At 46.5% G+C, this 22,892-nt stretch overlaps 1 protein-coding gene across 3 annotated transcripts; it reads right to left on the reverse strand.

Annotated features, from left to right (window-relative positions):
* Positions 1-180: 180 nt before the first annotated feature.
* LOC129818935 (folylpolyglutamate synthase, mitochondrial-like) lies at positions 181-12,247 on the reverse strand. Of its 3 annotated transcripts, XM_055875300.1 has the most exons (16): positions 12,056-12,247; positions 10,781-10,909; positions 10,619-10,667; positions 10,399-10,463; positions 9,743-9,807; positions 9,164-9,278; positions 8,541-8,618; positions 7,998-8,059; positions 6,763-6,865; positions 6,450-6,527; positions 5,878-6,025; positions 5,638-5,721; positions 5,126-5,276; positions 4,886-4,961; positions 3,277-3,343; positions 181-2,832 (listed from the first exon to the last, which is right to left on the reverse strand). In XM_055875300.1, the coding sequence occupies exons 1-16, from the start codon at positions 12,179-12,181 to the stop codon at positions 2,450-2,452; spliced, it is 1,779 nt and encodes a 592-aa protein (XP_055731275.1). In that variant the 5' UTR covers positions 12,182-12,247; the 3' UTR covers positions 181-2,449. The 3 variants fall into 3 exon arrangements, with proteins under 3 accessions (XP_055731275.1, XP_055731276.1, XP_055731274.1); XM_055875301.1 differs by lacking the exon at positions 9,743-9,807 and having other exon boundaries at positions 10,614-10,667; positions 12,056-12,245; XM_055875299.1 differs by lacking the exons at positions 9,743-9,807; positions 12,056-12,247 and having other exon boundaries at positions 10,781-10,868.
* Positions 12,248-22,892: the final 10,645 nt, after the last annotated feature.

A 22,892-nucleotide genomic window follows, 5' to 3' on the forward strand; every position in this document is an offset into this window, starting at 1 on the left:
CATGTTCTGCTTGAAACATTGAGAGTGTAAAACAATTTCATCTGCATTACATTGGCTACATTCCAGGCCGTGTACAAAGCAAGAATCACCAAATATCAATGCTGGAAAGAGTGGAAAATGCAGTAACCACTTAAATACTAGTGCTTCCAAACTGGACAATATGATGCATAAGAAAACACATCCGTTAATGATTCATTTAATTATCTTAAGTGCACATACATTTAAAACTATAGCATTTCTCTGAAATGTTAATACCACTTTAAAAAAGATTTGGGAATAGTCTAGCAGTTTCTAAACCCCCAGGGAAATATTGGCTGCATTCCAGGCCAACTACATTGCAGTCACCTGCCAGATCGCACAATGCCTGGATCATATCATCTACCTGTAGCAATCTTATACCTGCCTGTGCAGTCGATAGGGCACCCATTAGTTGCTGTGTGTACTGCAGCATGACTGCAATATAGTCAGACTAGAACAGGGCCAATCACTCAAATCAAGCGCTAATTTCCATGGTACTTTGGGTGTAAGCATTAGTCCAAAACATTTTGCAACAGGAAACAAGAGTTTCTACTTTCTATTGGACAAATTCACGTAGAGCCCTCCCTGTTTCATTCTGTTTGGTTCCTAGTGAATACACCCCTGGCGATTTTTTTTTTGTGGGGGGGGGGGGGGGGGGGGATTTATTCATTAGTCAGTTTCCGAAACAGTCTCCTCCACAACAGAAAACTTTGTCCAATAGAAACTATTTTTGTTAAATTTAGGTAGGTCCCTCCCAGTTTTGTTCCATTTGGTTACTAGATTAAGACAGGTTCTATTGCAAAAAGCTTTGCAACAGATACCGCCTTACAAATACACCCAACCTCTAGTGTGTTTGTGGGTTTCTTTACAGTACATACAATTGCGCTCTCAGACACAAATTTAAAAGGCAATGAACATTCTGAAATGTTAGTCACAAAGCAACTGCAGTATAAAAGACTTATCGCTTATGACACCTTAGAATAATTTACAGACATGTTAGTTTACATTGTGCTCAACGCTAAAGGTCTAGTTTTATTGTAGAGGTGTTCAATTTTTTTTATTGAAGGGAGAATATCTGAATTACCAACACAATGATAGCTACACGAAGCACATTTGAAATGTTTAAGAATACAGTCAACAAATAATGCAAGTCTGGGAGATCGGCAAATGAGGATCTCACTAGGAAATAGTAAAACAAAAATTAAAAACGGTTCTCTTTGTAAGAAATCCAGTTCATGTTGCAACCCTCTCCCTGTCTCTTATTGGTAGCAATGAAAGGACAGGAAAGAAAGCCATTCTTGTACACAACCCAAAGAAACGTACTGGGTGGAAAGAGTGAGGCCTTTGACTAACCGTTTCCACACTTTCTTTGGATTACCTGTCATTTTAGGGGCCTACCGTCCCACTGCCTTCTCAAATGCTTTTAAAGCACAATATCACTTCACATAAACAATAACAGTAAACACCCGTGTCATACTGGAAGTCGCACAAATGAACCCCCCTATTGTAAACAGTTTTAGCTTCAAGTATAAGACTTAGGGTTAATATTTGTTTTCGATTGTTGGAGACTAATTGACTTGAATCTGTTTGTGTTGCATGAGCCAGTTTATAATAAAACAATCCACTTATTAGTAGTAATAACTTGTCATTGGTTAGGATGTTGGGACTGGAGACTTATTGCAGTGCAGGGGGGGGATAGATTGTGTGTGAGACACTAGTCTCTCTTACACACACCTGCCCTGCCCACAAAGGATCTGGACTCATGCTATCAATAGGAGGGAGGAACAGAGTTCTTGCCCAGCACTGACTGACTGTTTATCCTAGACACAAAGAGGTGACCCCACCTAGCCAGAAGGCATAAATATATATGCATGTGTGACCAGTTTGTGTGCTATGGAGCTGTAGCATCCAGTTTGTGTGTAATACATCTAGTTTAAACTTCCTTTGGTGTCCATCTGGAATTTGTACCAGAACCTTACACTGATTGTTTTCTATCTCTGGTTCTCTTTTCGTAGTGTACTGATGTGTCGATGTTTTAAATTGTCAGTGTAGGGCTCATCTATAAAAGAGACCAAGGTCTCCAAATGGCTCCCTGTCAAAATAAAATAACGTGTGATCCTCAGTAAGGCTCTGTGTGGTACTGGCTAAAACATTTGACATGAACTTGTATTGGCCAGAGCCCTCTATTTATCAATTGAAATAGAAGGTTCTAGCAATGGCCATTTCTATTAGGCTTACCAAGGACTGGGGGTGACACAAAACCCTGTTGCCTGGTACAAATTGAATAACCTGCCAGTAAGCATAGCTAACAAGCTTTCCCTTAGGCTGCATGATATCCCAGCATTTAGCTCTCTCCAGAGACGGTTTCTTCTTGATTCTGCTTACCAGACAAATCAATCTAATCTATTGCTGTTCTGACAGAACCATTCCTTTAAGAGGCAAAGGAAGGATCGAGGTGTTTCAGGACGCCCCCAACCAGATGGAGGCTTCCAGCGACGAGGACGTGGATGCCAGTGGCATCTCTTAGCGGAGCGGCTTTGGCTGTCACGCTGGGCTTGACGGGGATGACCCTCTTGTCCGGGTGTGCCAAGACAGAGTCCCTGCCCTGGCTAAGCCACTGGAGGGCGCTGAGGATGCAGGGGAAGACTAGGGTTTTGCTGCAGCGCTCGGCTGCCACCAGTGGGAGAGCGTCGCGGGAGATGAGCAGCTGGGCGCCGGGCTTCTCTTCCTGGCCGTTCAGCAGGCGCCAGCTCCTCTGGTTGTCCAGGCAACGGGTGAGCATATTTTCCACAGAGACATTGAAGTTTTGTTGGTCTGAGGAGAGGGAAGGCGTTCGGGGGGGGGGGGGGGGGGGGGGGGGTTACACAATGCTACATTCTTCCAGAATCAAAATGGGTATAATTTAAAATGGCAGATTGTACCGTCAAAGGGAACTCACATGCAGAACCATTTTATTTTCACACATTAATAGCCAGAACATAAAAGCAACACGTCGGCCATTAGATTTGTGACAATGTTTGCTGGTTTGGACACCATGTTAACACAGCAACATCCTTCTTTGCCCTTCCATTGACAGTGAAATGAGAACATGCTCACATTTACACCAATGATTAACACAGATCGTGTCGCATAATTACAACGACAGAGTTATTCATGTCATCATACTAGGCTACTGTTTGATCTGTCAAGCCACAGTCATTCGACAACGTAGTTGGTGTATGTTATGCCTGGCTAAAAATCACAATGTGATAGCCTTACCTGCATTACATGATGCAATGGCCTCTGTGATGTTGGGGCAGAACACAGCAAAGTCAAAATGGCATGGCTGAAAACCCAATAAAGGAAAAACTAAATCAGTTAGTTGTCCTACAAACATGGCATATATTTTTATATTTTATTCCTACAAACATGGCATATGTTTTTATATTTTAGTCATTTAGCAAAACGCTCTTATCCAGAGCGACTTACAGGAGCAATTAGTGTTAGAAGCCTTGCTCCAAGTGCACAGAGCTTTCACTTAGTCGGCTTGGGGATTTGAACCAGCGACCTTTCAGTTACTGGCCCACTGCTCTTAACCACTAGGCTAGCTGCTGTCCATACAGTGCGTTCGGAAAGTATTCAGACCCCTAGACTTTTCCCTTTTTTTTTTTTTTACAACCTTACTCAAACGTATTCAAATGTTTTCCCCCCACTCACAATACTCCATAATGACAAAGCAAAAGCATGTCTAGAAATGTTTGTACATTTTAAATCTCACATTTACGTAAGTATTTAGACCCTTTACTCTGTACTTTTTTGAAGCGCCTTTGTAAATCGCTGCCAGTAGGGTCTTCTTGGGTATGAATCTACAAGCTTGGCACAGCCGCACTTGGGGAGTTTCTCGCATTATTTTCTGCAGATCCCCTCAAGCTCTGTCACGTTGGATGGGAAGCGTCGCTGCACAGCTATTTTCATGTCTCTCCAGAAATGTTTGATCGGGTTCATGTCCGGGCTCTGGCTGGGCCACTCAAGGACATTCAGAGACATGTCCAGAAGCCACTCCTGCATTGTCTTGGCTGTGTGCTGAGGGTCGTTGTCATGTTGGAAGGTGAACCTTCACCCAGTCTGAGGTTGTGAGCGCCCTGGAGCAGGTTTTCATCTCTGTACTTTGCTCCGTTCATCTTTCCCTCGAGCCTGACTAGTCTCCCAGTCCCTACTGCTGAAAAACATCCCCGCTGAGTTTAAAGGTAGGCCTTGAAATACATCAACAGGTACACCTCCAATTGACTCAAATTATTTCAATTAGCCAATCAGAAGCTTCTAAAGCCATGACATTTTCTGGAATTTTCCAAGCTGTTTAAAGGCACAGTCAACTTAGTGCATGTAAACTTCTGACACACTGGAATTGTGATACAGTGAGTTAAGTGAAATAATCTGTCTGTAAACAATTGTTGGGAAAATTACTTTTGTCATGAAAAATAGATGTCCTAACCGACTTGACAAAACTATAGTTTGTTAACAAGAAATGTGTAGAGTGGTTGAAAAAACAAGTTAATGACTCCAACCTAAGTGTATGTAAACTTCCGACTTCAACTGTATGAATCTGTTTACTTGTAAAACATTTGCAAACATTTCTAAAAACATGTTTTACCTCTCAATATGGGGTATTGTGTGTAGATGGATGAAATAATTGTTTCTCCATTTTAGAATAAGGCTGTAACGTAACAAAATGTGGAAAAAGGGAAGGGGTCTGAACTTTCCGAATGCACTGTATATGATAATACCATCACAACAGGATGGTCTGACATCATTTGTGATTGCGAAACATTGGTTTTGAATGTTTTGTACTTATCGTTGTTGTGCAGTTAACCTAGCCTAGTGTACGCACCACCAGTAACTTAAGCATGGCTGCCGAGTCTCTCTCCCCTGTGGCGTTGAACAGTAGCACTCTGACCACAGGACCACTGAGGAGACATAGGGGGTAGGTATACGGTTAGGATACCAGAGATAATCTACTGACAGACTTCGCTTGAATTGCAGAGCTCAACAAATGGTAAGGTGCATAGACCACAATTGACAGGACAACACACAGACCTAGTGGAGCACAAACTCACACGTAGATACTGACCATGTGGTTCTTTCGTGTTGAGAGGCAACCTCGCTGAACCACCTTACACAGGCCAGCATGCTACGGGTGGTGTGGGCTCCGTCCAGGAAGTAGGTAACTGGGCCATGCTTCAGAGTCTGGGTCCTCCCCGGCCACGCAGTGTCCTCCAGCCCTACCGCCCAAGAGGAAAGCGATGTACTGTTGCTGAATACCAAAATGGAACCCTAGCATCTACTGTAGATCTAAAATGATTTGATAGGTGTAAGCAGGAAGTTGCGCTGGGAGGCTTCCTTGGTTGTTGGTGCTGAAACAGGGGAACGAACCATGGACCTTGATATACAGTCCACCTAGTCCTCTGCTATAAAGCCATTAGTAATTCAACCCCCCCACCCTCAAATTCGGAGAAAAACACTTTTTCATCACACAATTTTCATGACCTATCAATGCTCAGGTGATTGTGTTCACCCCCGTGGTTTTCACCAGAGGCTGTTATTTTGCAGGTGAGTGTGTTGAAGTTGTTCTATTGAACTGACCTTTCGCCATAATGGGGCTTGGCTGGAAGCCAGCGGCCGGCGACACGCCTTTACTCTCGTCAGCGGGGGAAGGGATGCTCTGGTCTACAGGAGAAGAGTAGAAGATGAGGAATACACATGACCTGATATCACCAGACAATCAAACCATACCATGTCCAATAATCTCACACCTGTATACACCCAGGTTGTTCCTTTACCCTACCACCCACAGACCAGCTTCAAACACTCACTCCGACCTACCAGGAAGGCAGCGTCTCTGTAGCCAACTGTGGCTGAGCTGCAGGGCAAGGGAGGCGTTGGAGCGCTGGTGGTGGCCAGCCAGGCCCAGACGCAGAGGTCCCGAGTCAGCAGGGTACTCCTCCAGTTCTGGGCACACCCAGAGAGGACACTGAGGAGGAGGAAGAGAGAGGGTAGGAGAAAGAGTCAAAGTTATTCAAGGACAGTCCAAGGGATAGATATCAACGATCATAATTCACATCAAAGTCCGATATTATGCAATTGTTTGTGTTACCCTGAAATGTAACATTATTAAACCATTTGCTCATTTACTGCTTGCATATATCATAGAATTCTTACGAGGCTCTTTGAAACTGTCATATGCCCGCCCAGGATCGTTTTTTTCCCATTAATACGACTGAGGAAACTTCTGCTGACTTTTTAAAAGGACATTTTACTCATCTTAATAAAGTGGGGCACCACTGCTAAATAAATACAGGGGAAACATTGTGCTCATACTTGATTATAGGCCAAGTATCTACAAACAGTCTACAGACAATGTTGTATCTTGTTTCATGACTTCTTTATTGGCTCACCCCAATCTCCTTTGCTCTCTCTTTGAGAACCATCATAGGGCCGTCGGGTTGCTTCACAGTGAAGGCAGGAACTCCTGGCTGAGGAGACATGAGAAATAATTAAATAACGTCAGTAACTCCTGTTTATTTCAGCATAGTCAAATGTTAGCACTTGTGGCTTTCTTGGCGTTTTATTACATGCATTAAACAATCATGCGTCAATTGAGGCTACTTTGTAACGTTCTAGAGGTGGTGTTCTGAAAATGTTCTGAGTCAGAATGTATCAAAAGTGCAGCTTTGACAAAGCAAGAGTTAAACTGTACTGCAATCTAACCTTAAAAATGCCCCCTTTCTGCCAGGCAATTTTCTCGATGGTATCCCCCAGTATTGAGGTGTGATCTATACCCAGGGAGGCGATGCCACACACCCACGGCCTCCTGTCAGAGGAGGACATACAGAGCATAGACTAGAGTTCAGTGGACTCAATGGATCTTCACAGAAAAGAACTTAGTTTATACAGCAGGGAAAGTGAGATAAATGGTCTAAGTTACTGCATGAATTACATTTTTTTTAATCAGATTTCATGTTAAAGGTAGACTCTAAATGACATAGCCATGTGGTAGAAGTGAGCGACACGCAACACTCTGATCTCACATCTGAGCATGTGCACGGGTTCACTTCACGCTGTTAGAGCGTGGTAGCCACGGGAACAAAACAGAGAAGTTGAGCCTCGTGTTTCAATGCTCTTAGTGGTTGCGGAAAATGACCCACTACGTGGTTTACTTTCTGCATCTACATCATAGCGCTGAGTCTACCTTTAACTAGTTTGTATTAGCTACTTGTTTTGGAAGTGTAACCAGCAGGTGAAGGGTGAGAACAGAAATGAACTGCATGTCAGATCTGCCAGTTCTCGTGTTGGTGACCATCTAATGTAGTACTAGCTCTGATCTGACCATGGAGAGGTCCTACAGGCGAGAATGATTTGTATCTCAATTATGGGAAAGTACAGGGGCAAGTCAAATTAATAATTTGTTCAGCGTAGAAAATGTATTCCATACATAGTTAGTAGATAAGCATATCAAACCTGAATGCTTGTGCCTACGTCGCACATCTTTTGAAAGTTTTTAGCTCATTAAAAAATGGTCTGTTCTCAACAGCCCTCTTCAAATAGCACCCAATGTCTCTCTCGCTCTATCAACTAACAATAAATGGAGACCTTTCATTGCAAAATGGGGCTGCCGACAAAATGGGAGGCTTGACGAGACAGTCAGTCACGCTTTGTTAATGAGGTCGCGCCATAGGACAAAATGGTGGAAGGGCTTGTCAAGTGAGTTCAGTGAGACATTAGGCACACAGCAGTAGTCACTAGAGACTTTGGAACTGAGCCAGGGGGTACAGTGAGGGGAATTAGGGTATGCTGCAGAGGGGGATTCCATGAGAGGGAATGGTTACATCAGCTGCAGCATCATCATAGAGATCTATTTCTAATCAAATTAAAGGCGATTACGGACCATTGAACTAAATCCTGTTTGTTTACCATCCCATAGGATCCAATTCCATGCTTCTTACCGGATTATGTTTGTGCAGTCGTAGGCTCCACCAATCCCAACTTCAATCACTGCCAAGTCCACCTGCATCACAAGACAATATGGGTGGCTGAGCTCAACCCACATTTCTATTCAGTCATTTCAAGAGGTCAATTGAAAGAATTGATAAGTGCCACTTTTTATTTTACCAAGAAGAATTGAGTCATGAAATGTAATTAACTTCCTGATTTGATGAGTCGATCATCTGACCCTGTGACAGATAGGCCATAAATCTCAGGAGAAATGTTTATCAGTACAGGGTGTGACTCATTAGTAGCCATGAAGATGCCACCACCAATATAAAAGGTCACCACTATGCATTAGTGTTTGCAAAACATGAGGGGCCCCTTGTCTCCTTTTTCATGCCAATCCTATCAGGCGTGTGAAGAAATGAACAAGGACTGAAGGGAAAGGGAGCAACCACCAGCCCCAGACACCCCAGCAATGCTGCACAGGGACACCAGAGGAATGATGGGAATACAGGACCTGATATGAGAGATGTGGTACACTGGTTATAGCGACCTACCTTCTCCTGCAGGAAGACGTGGAAGGCCAGGATTGTTAGGAAGCGGAAGTAAGCGGGCATACTCCCCCCGTGAGTGTCCTGAGAGGGGTCAAAGGTCAACAGGATATTACTATAACAGCTTCGTAGTATCCCTTCAACATCTCAATGAGCAGATATGCAACCTCATTTAAGGGCGACAGCTACAGCATGGGACATCTACAACAAATCATATGACACTGGTCATTATAGGACGAGAGGTTTTTCATTTTCTCCCTAAACTCAATTATCAGTTCTAACGGCTAGAGACAGGAATAATACACAAGGTAAAGTTGCCTAAATTCAGGAAATGGCCCAAACCCAGATGTATAACGGTTACAGGCAAATTGTGAAGGGCCCTGCTATTTTAAATGTATGAGTAGAACTCATTTAGTACATCCAACTTAAAGATATTTGAAGAATTTATTACATTTTATTTTCTCTACAGGAAAAGAAGAGGGAGCAACGTGTCATGGTTGGAGAATGTGTCATATTCTGAAACACATTAAGGACACACCCTTCTCCCCGGAGGTCAAAGACCAGGAGCACAGAGAGCAGAACTCCAAACCTTCACTACAATTGGAATCAGAACCTTTTTCCACAACTACCTTGGTTTCATACAGCCGTCCATACACCTGCCAGAAATATTTTGTGAAGAGTTCTTTGCCGATTGGTTTTCCATTAATTCTTATCCTCTCCCTGACTTGTACCAAATGTGGGGAACTGCAATCGACAGAAAATAATGTGTTAAGTATAATAAGTCAAAAACATGAGTTACAATATATAATTGAGGATTATTAATTCTTAAAAACAGGGGTATGGTAAGCGAACCTTTGCAGTAGAGTAGAAATTCACTGAAACACTTATCAATTTCTTATGACTAAAATGAGTCTCATTTCTCCAATACATCTTCAGAAGGGTTAAAAATCCAAAACATGGGAATGTTTAACTAATACTAATCTAATAAAAACAGTTCTGTACGAATGAGGTTTATGCAGCAGGCTAGGTCTAATTAATTAATAAATATATATATTTTTTGAAAATTGGTAAAATCATGACGTCTGATCTTCAGGTCGGAAAGTCTGAGCTCTAGAAAGATGCCAGAGTTTCTGACTTGGATGACTGCTCAAAACAAATTTTCCCAGTGGGATCGTTTTTTTCTGAGTTCTCAGTTGCCTTGAACGCACTGAAGGCGGAGATTTCCGAGTTCCCAGTTGTCTTGCACCGCATCATGCACAAATTCATGTTGTTCCTATGACCAAAGAAAGTGAAATATTCCTCAATATTAAAATAGACAAACTGCTAATAACAATAGAAACTCAGGGCTATCGATACACTTGGCTAATCATTAATTGCAGCGCCAAGTGGATGTAGGGAGAAGTGCGTTGTGTTTTGTAAGTGTTGAAAAAAAAAAAAAAAAAGTGTTAACAGAGCTGAATAAAAAGACGTGAACTCACTCAAAAGCCACAGCTCTTTGCTATATTCTTTGACAGTCTCTGGCCATGGTTTTAAAAGTTATGAAATCTCACATAGGCTGTGGCCAGGGTTGTGGATGCTATATGGTGATTTGAGCTATCCGATTGGCCAGCGCAATAGGCGCACTCGATCGTGACCACTGCTCTGTAACTACTACACAAGAACGTTGGCTCAGCAGTACGTGAACTTAATAAATAATGTTTCAGGCTGAAAATCAGATGACAGATTATGGCTGGGTTAACTGGATGAGGCTGGTAACCACAAGTAAATGTCCTTAACTCAGCATCAAAAACAGCCCTTTTTTTCTCTCAACAATTAATTTGTTCTTGGTAGGACTGCTCTGGATTTGATACTTCTTGATATGTACCTGTAAAATCCAGTCCGAAAACCGTAACTTCTCAGTATTTGTTCTGTGAAGGCGCACGTTGACCCCTGAAAGATAAAAATGTGAAACATTACGCACCTTCTTCCCACAATGCCATATCAAGTTGTTTACAACATTTGTTTGGCAAACTTTGCACAAGATACGAGCTTGGGGCTAGCTCATAGATTAGTGGATTTAAACACACACACACTCCACACCTTGCCTTTCGTTCCTGTGACATGAATGATATTGAGATGGTCAAGTTCTTCCACCTTGGAATGAAAATGGGAAAACATTTAGATTAGGAGATAATCAATTCTTGACCATTTCAAATGACAATCCAGAATAAATGGTAGGGGGGGACACTGCTGTAGAATATATTTACCACCAGGCCTGCTCGCTCCAGGAAGCCCCTCATGGCCTGGAGCTGGAGTTGAGGGTGACCCCGCTCTCGACGCACTTGCTCCAGGGCACAGGCATTGGTCTGCAGGGTATTGAGGGTGCACACTGCATCCTGTAGTGCCAGAAAAAAACACAAAAGTGCATGTAGTTTTCCATATCTCTGGAAGGTATTTTATTTGACATTTATTTAACTAGGCAAGTCAATTAAGAACAAATTATTATTTTCAATGACGGCCTAGGAACAGTATTGTGCCTTGTTCAGGGGGAGAACGACAGATTTTTACCTTGTCAGCTCGGGGATTCGATCTTGCAACCTTTCGGTTACAAGTCTAGCGCCAGCAAGTTAACGTACTATCTATCTAACGTTGGCTCGCTAGTTTGACAAGTTTATGGCTCACGTTCAAATTGATCAACAGCTTCTATACATACAAATAAATGAGAGCCATTTTCCAACTTCGCCATCTATCTAGTAATCATTTACCTTCAAATCAGCAAACTAGTGTTCACGTGCAAGGGACAAATACTTTTAAACTACCGAATGTTGCTGGACTGGCTTTGGGGTGGACATTAGCTAATCTGCTATCTGTTGTAAGTTATGAGGCTAGGCAGCATGGCGGGTCCGTTTTAGCAAACTTCGCAGCATGAATGTTTTCCTGAAGTTATTTGTAAAAATAATAATAATGTTCCGCTGAGCAATTGAATATTTTGTTAGCCTAATTAAACTAGTTAGTATGCAAACCCCAACGCCCCAATTAAAAGTGTGCACTTTTTAAAAACGTAGCTACTGTACCAACCATACCTGCTCAACTTTCACTTACTTGCAAGCTAGCTATCTCCACAAACGGTCTCTACTATCTAGCTGGATAGCTCAGCCCACAGGCTAATTTATGTGTTGCTGGTAAAATCATGGTGCGAGATTATTAACAAAGTAAATATAACTGCCAAGGTAAACTCATGCATTCAACAGGCAGTGACAGTCTGCTTAAAGTTTAGACCGTTCTGTAGCATGTGAAATTACTTTGTTAAAATGTAGTTAAGCGTTTTTTCCCCGTTATGAACTATAGTCTTAATGAAACACGTGTGTATCGAACACTACAAAGTGGAATTGGCAAGGTTTTAATTTCATGGTCTTGTGTAAGATTTTTGGGGCGGCAGGTAACCTAGTGAACCATGAACTTGTCAAACTAGCGAGCTAACGTTAGATAGTACGTTAACTTGCTAGCACATTGGCTAGCAGATGATAGCCACAGTATCTTACCTGATACTCCATTCTGTGAAGTCGCGGTTCTGCCTTTGTACTTGAACACTTCACTGTGGTAAACTTGGACGACCAGTCTTTCTGGCGGAGAAACGCGGCAAACACGCGAGAAAAGCGTACCATCATGGGGCTTGTGTAAGCGCACACAGGAAACTGCCGCCAAATTTGGGCGATATTCCTGTCAGAACGTGGTGTCGTCACGCCACGCCTCTTGAGAGAACTGTCTTCTTCTTGTTCTGTGGCGTTTATCGGCGGTTGGCATCCAACGTTTTAGTACATTACCGCCACCTACTGTACTGGAGTGTGGGCCAGAAACAAGGAGGAACTAAATCCTACCTGCCAGCCCCGTTTCTCTTAAAAGAAGACAGCAACATTTTTGAAGCATTTTTTAAACATTTTTTAATGATGTTCTACACATTATGCTCATAGGAGAGAGGAGGTGGATGTGAAGGTGCAAATGAGCAAGTCAGTGGCTAATGGAATCATATGGACAGTGGTGGTGCAGTGATGCCAGGAGCAATGAAAGAGCCACACCAAGGGCAAGAATCTATAGAATACCGCATTATGAGTCATGCTACCCATATAACCTAGCGGTCAATCAGGGAAATGTTTCCAATCATTTTTACACCATTTGATTTTCCCATGGGGGATTTAAGAAACACTTAAACTAAGGTTTGTGTGTTGTGTAGGCTTACCCTACACAAGGCCAAGGTGATTTTTATCAATATATTTGCCTGTATTTATCCCTCAAAAATGAAATGATAATTAGCTGCTAATTCATAGAAATTTCTGTAGGACCTGGACGTGGCTTTTTTAGTATTGTTTTCTCTCTCCTTTAGTTGCATCAATTACTTTCCTCTACTGTTCTGAATGAGGAATTGGTGTAAAAGTATTTCCTTTCGAAATATTCCACAAGGTGGCACCATACTACCATGAGCGGTATAAAAACATGACCTTATCCGAATCATATACAGCACATTCCAATTTTAGTCTCTCAATTTGCAATTATAACCATGCCTATATCAGACAATATACCACGGGTATGACACAAAAATACTTGTTTACTGTTCTTTTTTTTACAGCAATAAAGCACCTCTGGGGTTTGTGGTATATGGCCAATATACCACGGTTATGGTTTGTGTCCAGGCACTACGCTTCATGTTGTGCTTAAGAACAGCCACAACCCCTTGGGTCTTATTGCTTAATTATACAGTGGTATATCAAAGTGGATGTAAAAAATTAATCCAGGACAGGAAACAATCTTGTAACCTCCACACTGGGCACACACTGGTTGAATAAACGTTTTTTCCAAGTCATTTCAATAAAATTACATTGAACCAATGTGGAATAGACGTTGAATTGACGTCTGAGCCCAGTGGGTCATGTCAAAGACGCTTAAAAGTGCAATCCGTAACATTGATTTCTGGTGACAAGTATCGGCAATGTTGTGAATGTGTTTGTTTCAGGTTGATTGTGTTTGCCACAGGTAATAGAGAGGATATTGGAACGACCTTAGTGACCCTGTCAAAAGGAGTGGATCTCTTGGTGTAACGGCTGAGGTGTTGGGTTGACAGTCGCTGGAACTGGGTTCGAGTCCCAGTCAGGGTTATCCCCAAATTTGCTACATTGGTGTCGGAACTGTCATTAAGGCCATCGGAGAGGTGTGTACATGTGAGGGACTTGTTATAGAAAAGCATGGGGACCGAATTGTAGTTACAACATTGTGCATTCAAAGTAACTTCCATATATAAGTCCCATTCGTCAATGAATATGCGAGACTGAGCTGGATGTAACAATACAGTTAATATTTCATTGCCATTCTAAACCAATACTTTATAACTCACTGCAGGACATTTTTATAGCACCATTAAATATTGAAGTCAGTTTTCAAATATTTTCTCTCCACACATTTAATTACTTCAATATCACAATAAAAGGTCACGTTTTGTCACACCCTGATCTGTTTCACCTGTCGTACTTGTCTCCAACCCCCACCAGGTGTCTCCCATTTTCTCCCATTATCCCCTGTGTACTTATACCAGCTTTTGCTGTTGTCTGTTGCCAGTTCGTCTTGTCTTGTCTTACCAGTGTGTTTTCCCGTTTTCCAGTATCTCCAGTTTCTGTTTTCTATTCCACCTGGTTCTGACCATTCTTCCTGCCCTGAGCATGCCTGCCGTTCTGTCCCTGTTTGACTCTGCCTTGGATTACTGACCTCTGCCTGCCCTTGACCTGCCGTTTGCCTGGCCCCTGTTTTTTAATAAACATCTGAGATTCGAACTATCTGCCTCCTGTGTCTGCATCTGGGTCTTTTCCTGAGTCTTGTCAGTACGAACTGGCTATCCCTGACCCAGCAGACTCGGACCAGCTCTGCAACGCCGTATCCTCCCAAGGAGCCACCATTGGAAGACACAAGGAGTTTCTTCAAAATCTTATGGATGGATTCCAGACCTTAGTGGTACGTCATGACCACACTTTCAACACATTGCTGGAGCAATTCCGCAGATGATCTATTATGCAGCCAGCCATAACAGTAGCCTCACAGTAACCCCGCTGTCAGCAGCAGGTCTCCCCAGGCTCCTCGAGAACCCTGCTTACCTTCTTCGGAGCGCTACACTGAAGATTCAGATACCTGTTGGGTGTTTCTCTCCCAGTGCTCCTTCATCTTCGAGCTGCAGACCTCTTCTTTTCCCTCAGACCGCTCAAAGTTAGAGCACCTGATAACGCTGATGTCCGGGAGGGCTCTCGCCTGGGCTATGGCGGTGTAGGAGCAACAATCTACCGTGTGCTTCAGTCTGCAGGAGTTCATGGCGAAGGTAAAAAGATGGTCGATTCTCCGTTGTCCGGGAGAGAGGCTGCTCAGAAGCTACTCCTCCAACGTCAAGACTCCTGTAGTGTGGCAGACTATGCTGTCGCTTTCCGCACATTGGCCGCAAAGAGTCTCTGGAACACGGAATCCCTGTTCGACATGTTCCTTCGTGGATTATCGGAGGAGGAGATGAGCTCACAGCTCGGGAGCTGCCCATAGATCTCGACTCTCTCCTCGCCTTGACCATACGGATTGATGGACAGCTATGGGAACGTTAGGAGGGAGAGGTCTGTTCCCAGTTACACTCGTTCGTTCACGGATCCCACCTTACCTCCGAGAAATCCCGGAAGTCCCCGGCCTCTACATTACCAAGAGAATCCGAGTTCCCCCGGGTATTACAGAGGTCTGACAACTTTCCTCCTCCGGAGCATATGCAACTTGGCACAGCTAGATTGTCTCCTGCCGAATGTTTACCCAGACTGAACACCAAGAGCTGCCTGTATTGTGGAACTACAGGACATTTAATTTCTAACTGTCCATTAAAAGACCAGGCAGAGAATTTCCAATCTCCCATTACTTGTACCCCGCTCCATGCCATCCTGCTGTGGGGTGACCAGTCTAAATCTCTCCGGGTACTCATTGACTCTGGGCCTGACTAGAGTTTTATAGACGCTACTCTGGTGTCAAAGTTCAGGTATCCCCACTCAACCCCTCTCCATTCCCATGGACGTCAGAGCACCGGACGGTCACTCTATTGGCAGAGTCACCCATAATACAGTTCCTATCAACCTGCGAGTGTCAGGTAACCACAGTGGGTCTATGCAATTTCTGCTCATCGAATCTCCTCAGGTACCCGTGGTATTGGGGTTTTCATGGCTTCAGAGGCACAATCCCTTCAACAACTGGACTGTTGGTTTTATCAAGGGTTGGAGCCCGTTCTGCCACGCTCATTGTCTGAAGTCGGCACAGGACATCTTCCTGCGTGCTTGGGAAAAGCCTCCGACCTCTCCGCTGTTCCCACGGAGTACCAGGATCTCCAGAAGATTTTCAACAAGGCCCGGACCACAGCACTTCCTCCGCATCAGCCCTACGACTGCATTATCGACCTTCTCCCGGGCACTACACCACTTCAGGGGGGTGGCTTTATTCCCAGTCGGGTCCGGAGACCAAGGCGATGGAAGGGTACATTGGGGACCCAGGGTGCAGGGTGTATCTGTCCATCTGTCTCCCCCGCCAGCACAGGGTTCTTTGTGGAGAAGGACAAAACCCTGCACCCGTGTATCGATTACCAGGGCCTTAATGATATCACGGTTAAAAACAATACCCGCTACCACTCATCTCCTTGGTTTTTGAGCCTCTCCGGGGGCTACGATCTTCTCGAAGTTGGACCTAACCAGATGTTTGTCCTGGACTCTGCCTGTACCCCGGTCCTGGAATGGGCTCATTCCTCCAGACTTGCCTGCCAATCTGGCTCCCGTCGAAACCTGGCCTTTGTACGACAACATTTTTGGTGGCCCACCATGGTTCCTGACGTCACTGCATTCGTCGCCACCCGCACTGTGTGGGCAAGCTCTGGCTAGCCTCCTTCAACCACTCCTTGTTCCTCACTGCCCCTGGTCCCATATATCCCTGGATTTCATCACTGGCCTCCCTCTTTCAGATGGCAACACCGCTATCCTTACGGTGGTGGATAGGTTTTCCAAACCCGCCAATTTCATTCCCCTTCCCAAATTACCCTCAGCCACGGAGATGGCCCAGCTCATGGTGTAGCACGTCTTCCGGATCCATGGACTTCCGGTGGACATGGTCTCTGATCGCAGTTCTCGTCCCGGTTCTGGAAAGCATTGTGCACACTGATTGGGTCGTCGGCCACCCTGTCCTCTGGTTTTCACCCCTAGTCTAACGGCCAGTCGGAGCAAGCCAATCAGGACCTGGAGACGGCTTTTCGTTGCCTCGTCTCCACCAACCCCATCACCTGGAGCCAGCAACTTGTATGGATGGAATACGCTCACAACACCCTTCCTTCCCTGCTCGGGGTATCCATAGGATATCAGCCTCCGCTCTTCCCTGAAGAAGGGGTCAGCACACCCTTGGCCCAGAAGTTAGCCCGCCGCTGTAGCCGTACCTGGAAGAGAGCACGGTCTGCTCTTCTCAAGACTACCTCCAGGTATCAGTGACAGGCAGACCGCCACCGGACCCCTGCTCCCCGCTACTGTCTTCGGCAGAGGGTATGGCTGTCCACTCGGGATCTGCCCATCCGGGTGGAGTCCCGTAAACTTTCCCCGTTTTATCAGCCCTTTCCACATCGCTAAGATTCTTAGCCTCTGTATACATGCCACTTTTCATGTGTCCAGGATTAAACATCTGTCTCACAGCCCTTTGTCTCCTGTTTCCAGGCCCACCCCTCTCTCCCGTCTCATTGACGGACATCCATCTTACCCGGTGAGGCGCCTCCTGAGTGCTCGACCTCGGGGCAGGGGATTCCAGTACCTGGTTGACTGGGATGGTTATGGCCCAGAGGAGGGGTGCTAGGTCCCCGCTTGGAACATCCTGGACCCAGCCCTCATCGCTAAGTTCCGCCACCGGCATAATAAAATAAAAATTATAAAAAATTATAAATCTGTTTTAAGATATCTGTTTTTTTGCATGGGCTGCAACTCAATCCACCGCATCGGCTGATGTCAGCCTTCCGCATCTGAGGTGAAAACCTGTCTTATTATGAAAACATCTGTAGTGTCTGAACAGTTTGGCCTACACTGTGTTATGACCCCTCTATGGAAGGATGAGACTCTCACGAACACAATGGTGTTCTCCGTTTTGCTCTACTGCCGATCTGCCAAGTCTGTAGTGTCCGAACAGTTTGGGCTACACACTAAAATGACCACTGTATGGAAAAGGTGAGACTCTCATGAACACGTACATTGCTCTAGGGCACCCACAAGCGCCACAGGACTGGTCTGAATGTAGCCCAGTACCAGTTAAAAAAATGAATGGAAGTATACACTGAGTGTACACATTTTTTTTCATCAAATATTTTTTAAATATATATTTGTTGACACCAAAAGGGGTTCTAAAATGTATTTACCCTTTATTTAACTAGGAAAGTCAGTGTCACGCCCTGACCTTAGTTTTCTATGTTTTATGTATTATTTTGGTCAGGTCAGGGTGTGACGAGGGTGGGTATGCTTGTTTGTCCTGTCTAGGGTTTTTTGTATATCATGGGGTGTTTGTTTGTCTAGGTTTATTACAGGTCTATGGTGGCCTGAATTGATCCCAATCAGAGACAGCTGTTTATCGTTGTCTCTGATTGGGGATCCTATTTAGGTTGCCATTTTCCATTTTGGTTTTGTGGGTTATTGTCTATGTGTAGTTGCATGTCAGCACTCAGTTATTATAGCGTCACGTTTGTTTTGTTGTTTTTGTTAGTTTGTTTAAGTATTCTTCGTTAATTAAAGAAGAAGGTATTCACACCCCGCTGCGCCTTGGTCTCCTCATGACGAACGTGACAGAATAACCCACCATAAAAGGACCCAGCAGCATGATAAAGAGGAGTGGACATCATGGACCTGGGAAAAAAATGAGTGGAGGACATCCTGGACCTGGGAGGAGGTAATGGCAGGGGACAAGACCTTGCCATGGAAGCAGGTGGAAACAGCGCAGGAGGAACGGCGAAGATATGAGGGGACACGGCTAGCATGGAAGCCCGAGAGGCAGCCCCAATAAAAACATTTTTTTTGGGGGGGGGGGGGGGGGGGGGGGGGGCACACGAGGAGATTGGCTGAGTCAGGGTGGAGACCTGAGCCAACTCCTCGTGCTTACCGTGGGGAGAGTGTTACTGGTCAGGCACCGTGTTATGCGGTGGAGCGCACAGTGTCTCCAGTGCGCTATTCTAGCCCGGTGCACTCTATTCCAGCTCCTCGCATTGGCCGGGGTGGAATGGGCATCCAGCCAGGAAGGAAGGTGCCGGCTCAGCGCTCCTGGTCTCCAGTATACCTCCTTGGACCAGGATATCCTGTGCCGGCTCTGCGCACTATGTCTCTGGTGAGTCTGCACAGCCCAGTGCGTTCTGTGCCAGCAAATGCAGGGCAAAAATAAACATCCAGCCAGGACGAGTTGTGTCAGCTCTACACTCCAGACCTCCAGTGCGCCTCCAGAGTCCAGTACGTCCTGTTCCTCCTCCCCGCACTCGCCCTGAGGTGCGTGTCACCAGCCCGGTACCACCAGTTCCAGCACCACGCACCAGGCCTCCAGTGCGCCTCCAGGGTCCAGTACGCCCTGTTCCTCCTCCCCGCACTCGCCCTGAGGTGCGTGTCCCCAGCCCGGTACCACCAGTTCCGGCACCACGCACCAGGCCTACAGTGCGCCTCGGCAGTACAGAGCGTCCGGCAACAGTACCCAGTCCAGAGCGTCCGGCGACAGTACCCAGTCCAGAGCGTCCGGCGACAGTACCCAGTCCAGAGCGTCCGGCGACAGTACCCAGTCCAGAGCGTCCGACGACAGTACCCAGTCCAGAGCGTCCGGCGACAGTACCCAGTCCAGAGCGTCCGGCGACAGTACCCAGTCCAGAGCGTCCGACGACAGTACCCAGTCCAGAGCGTCCGACGACAGTACCCAGTCCAGAGCGTCCGACGACAGTACCCAGTCCAGAGCGTCCGGCGACAGTTCACAGACCGGAACCTCCAACGACGGGCCACAGTCCGGAACCTCCAACGACGGGCCACAGTCCGGAACCTCCAGCGACGGGCCACAGTCCGGAGCTTCCAGAGACGATCTCCAGTCCGGAGCCTCCAGCAACGATCTCCAGTCCGGAGCCTCCAGCGACGATCTCCAGTCCGGAGCCTGTGGCGACGGTCCCCAGCCCGGGGTCTCCGGCAATGAGCCACGGTTCAGCTCAACAAAGGCGGAGGGACCAGTGTAAAGATGGGGTGCGGCGTTCAGAACCAGAGCCGCCACCGAGGGTAGATGCCCACCCGGATCCTCCCCTATAAGTTCAGGATTACGGTCGGGAGTCCGCATCTTTGGGGGGGGGGGGGTTACTGTCACGCCCTGACCTTAGTTTTCTATGTTTTATGTATTATTTTGGTCAGGTCAGGGTGTGACGAGGGTGGGTATGCTTGTTTGTCCTGTCTAGGGTTTTTTGTATATCTAGGGGTGTTTGTTAGTCTAGGTTTATTATAGGTCTATGGTGGCCTGAATTGGTTCCCAATCAGAGACAGCTGTTTATCGTTGTCTCTGATTGGGGATCCTATTTAGGTTTCCATTTTCCATTTTGTTTTTGTGGGTTATTGTCTATGTGTAGTTGCATGTTAGCACTCAGTTATTATAGCTTTGCGTTCGTTTAGTTGTTTTTGTTAGTTTAAGTATTCTTCGTTAATTAAAGAAGAATGTATTCACATCACGCTGCGCCTTGGTCTCCTCCTTACGACGAACGTGATAGTCAGTTAAGAACAAATTCATATTTAGAATGACGGCCTACCAAAAGGCAAAAGGCCTCCTTCGGGGACGGGGGATGGGATTAAAAATAAAAAATGTATTATAAACATAGGACAAAACACACATCATGACAAGAGAGACAACACAACACTACATAAAGAGAGACCTAAGACAACAAAATAGCAAGGCAGCAACACATGACAACACAGCATGGTAGTGTAACGTCAGGTGAATGATGGGTGCAGAGTCAGGCGCAGAGAGAGCAAAAGTATTCCAGGGAAAAAACGCTTTAATTCCACAGCATGAAAACAGGAACAGGTACAAACGGGTGGTGCCAAAACACAGGCGTAAAAAACCCACAGTCCACTGTTTAAAATAAAGCTGAATAGCGGAAAACCCACAATCAAAATATCACTCACGACGTACAACATGAATACACAAAATAAGCCCGCACAAACACTAGCGGGCGAAACTAACCTAAATAGAACCTCTCCCAAAACCCTAACAAGAAACAGGTGAAAACAATTAGACAGACATAAACGAAAAGGAAAAAAGGATCGGTGGCAGCTAGTAGACCGGCGACGACGACCGCCGAGCGCCACCCGAACGGGAAGGGGAGTCACCTTCGGTGATATTCGTGACAGTACCCCCCTCCTGACGCGCGGCCCCCGCAGGGCGCCGACGCCGGCCTCGGGGACGACCCCGGGGGCGAGGCGCAGGGCGATCCGGATGGAGGCGATGGAATTCTCATAGTAAATTTGGATCCAATATATCCCCCACCGGGACCCAGCACCTCTCCTCCGGCCCGTACCCCTCCCAGTCCACAAGGTACTGCAGGCCCCTCACCCGGCGTCTGGAATCCAGTATGGACTTTATCGCGTACGCCGGGGACCCCTCTATATCCAGAGGGGGCGGAGGGACCTCCGGAACCTCACCTTCCTGCATGGGACCAGCTACCACCGGCCTGAGGAGAGACACATGAAACGAGGGGTTAATACGATAATACGAAGGAAGTAACAATCGATAACACACCTCGTTTATTCTCCTCAGGACTTTAAATGGCCCTACACACTGCGGACCCAGCTTCCGGCAGGGCAGGCGGAGGGGCAGGTTTCGGGTCGAGAGCCAGACCCTGTCCCCCGGTGCAAACACGGGGGCCTCACTGCGGTGACGGTCAGCGCTCTTCTTCTGCCGTCCACTCGCCTGACGCAAAGACTCCTGGACGGCTCTCCAGGTCTCCTTAGAGCGCTGCACCCATTCCTCCACCGCAGGAGCTTCGGTCTGGCTCTGATGCCATGGTGCCAGAACCGGCTGGTACCCCAACACACACTCAAATGGTGACATGTTGGTAGAGGAGTGGCTCAGTGAGTTCTGGGCCATCTCTGCCCAGGGGATGAATCTTGACCACTCCCCTGGCTGGTCCTGGCAATACGACCGCAGAAACTTACCCACCTCCTGGTTCACTCTGTCCACCTGCCCATTACTCTCCGGGTGATACCCCGAGGTCAGGCTGACCGAGACCCCCAAATGTTCCATAAACGCCTTCCATACTCTGGACGTGAACTGGGGACCCCGATCAGAAACGATATCCTCGGGCACCCCGTAGTGCCGGAAGACATGGGTAAATAGTGCCTCCGCAGTCTGCAGGGCCGTAGGGAGCCCGGGCAACGGGATAAGACGGCAGGACTTAGAAAACCGATCCACAACGACCAGGATAGTGGTGTTCCCCTGAGACAAGGGAAGATCAGTAAGAAAATCCACCGATAGATGGGACCACGGCCGTTGTGGAACGGGGAGGGGTTGTAATTTCCCTCGTGGCAAATGTCTAGGAGCCTTACTCTGAGCGCATACCGAACAGGAGGAGACATAGAATCGCACGTCTCTCACCAAAGTAGGCCACCAGTACTTCCCTCTAAGACTTCGCACCGTCCTTGAAATACCCGGGTGACCTGACGAGGGTAGACTATGAGCCCATCGAATCAATTGATCACGAACAGCGAGTGGCACATACCTACGACCCTCCGGGCACTGTGGAGGCGCAGGTTCCGCCCTTAGTGCCCGCTCGATGTCCGCGTCCACCTCCCATACTACCGGTGCTACCAGTTTAGCCGCCGGAATGATGGGAGTAGGATCGATGGACCTGTCATCCGTGTCGTATAGTCGGGACAGTGCGTCAGCCTTAGTATTGAGGGAACCTGGTCTATACGAAATCGTAAACCGAAATCGGGTAAAGAACATGGCCCACCTTGCCTGACGAGGATTCAGTCTCCTAGCTGATCGGATATACTCCAGATTCTGGTGGTCGGTCCAGATGAGAAAAGGGTGCTTAGCCCCCTCAAGCCAGTGTCTCCACACCTTCAGAGCCTTAACCATGGCCAACAACTCCCTATCCCCCACATCATAATTCCGCTCCGCTGGCCTGAGCTTCTTCGAAAAAAAAGCACAGGGGCGGAGCTTCGGTGGCGTACCCGAGCGCTGGGAGAGCACAGCCCCGACTCCAGCCTCGGATGCGTCCACCTCAACTATGAACGCCAAAGAGGGGTCAGGATGCGCCAACACTGGCGCGTCGGTGAACAGCGCCTTCAAACGACAGAAAGA

The sequence above is a fragment of the Salvelinus fontinalis genome, chromosome 21 (assembly GCF_029448725.1).
Source record: "Salvelinus fontinalis isolate EN_2023a chromosome 21, ASM2944872v1, whole genome shotgun sequence".
Taxonomy (NCBI): Eukaryota; Metazoa; Chordata; class Actinopteri; order Salmoniformes; family Salmonidae; genus Salvelinus; species Salvelinus fontinalis.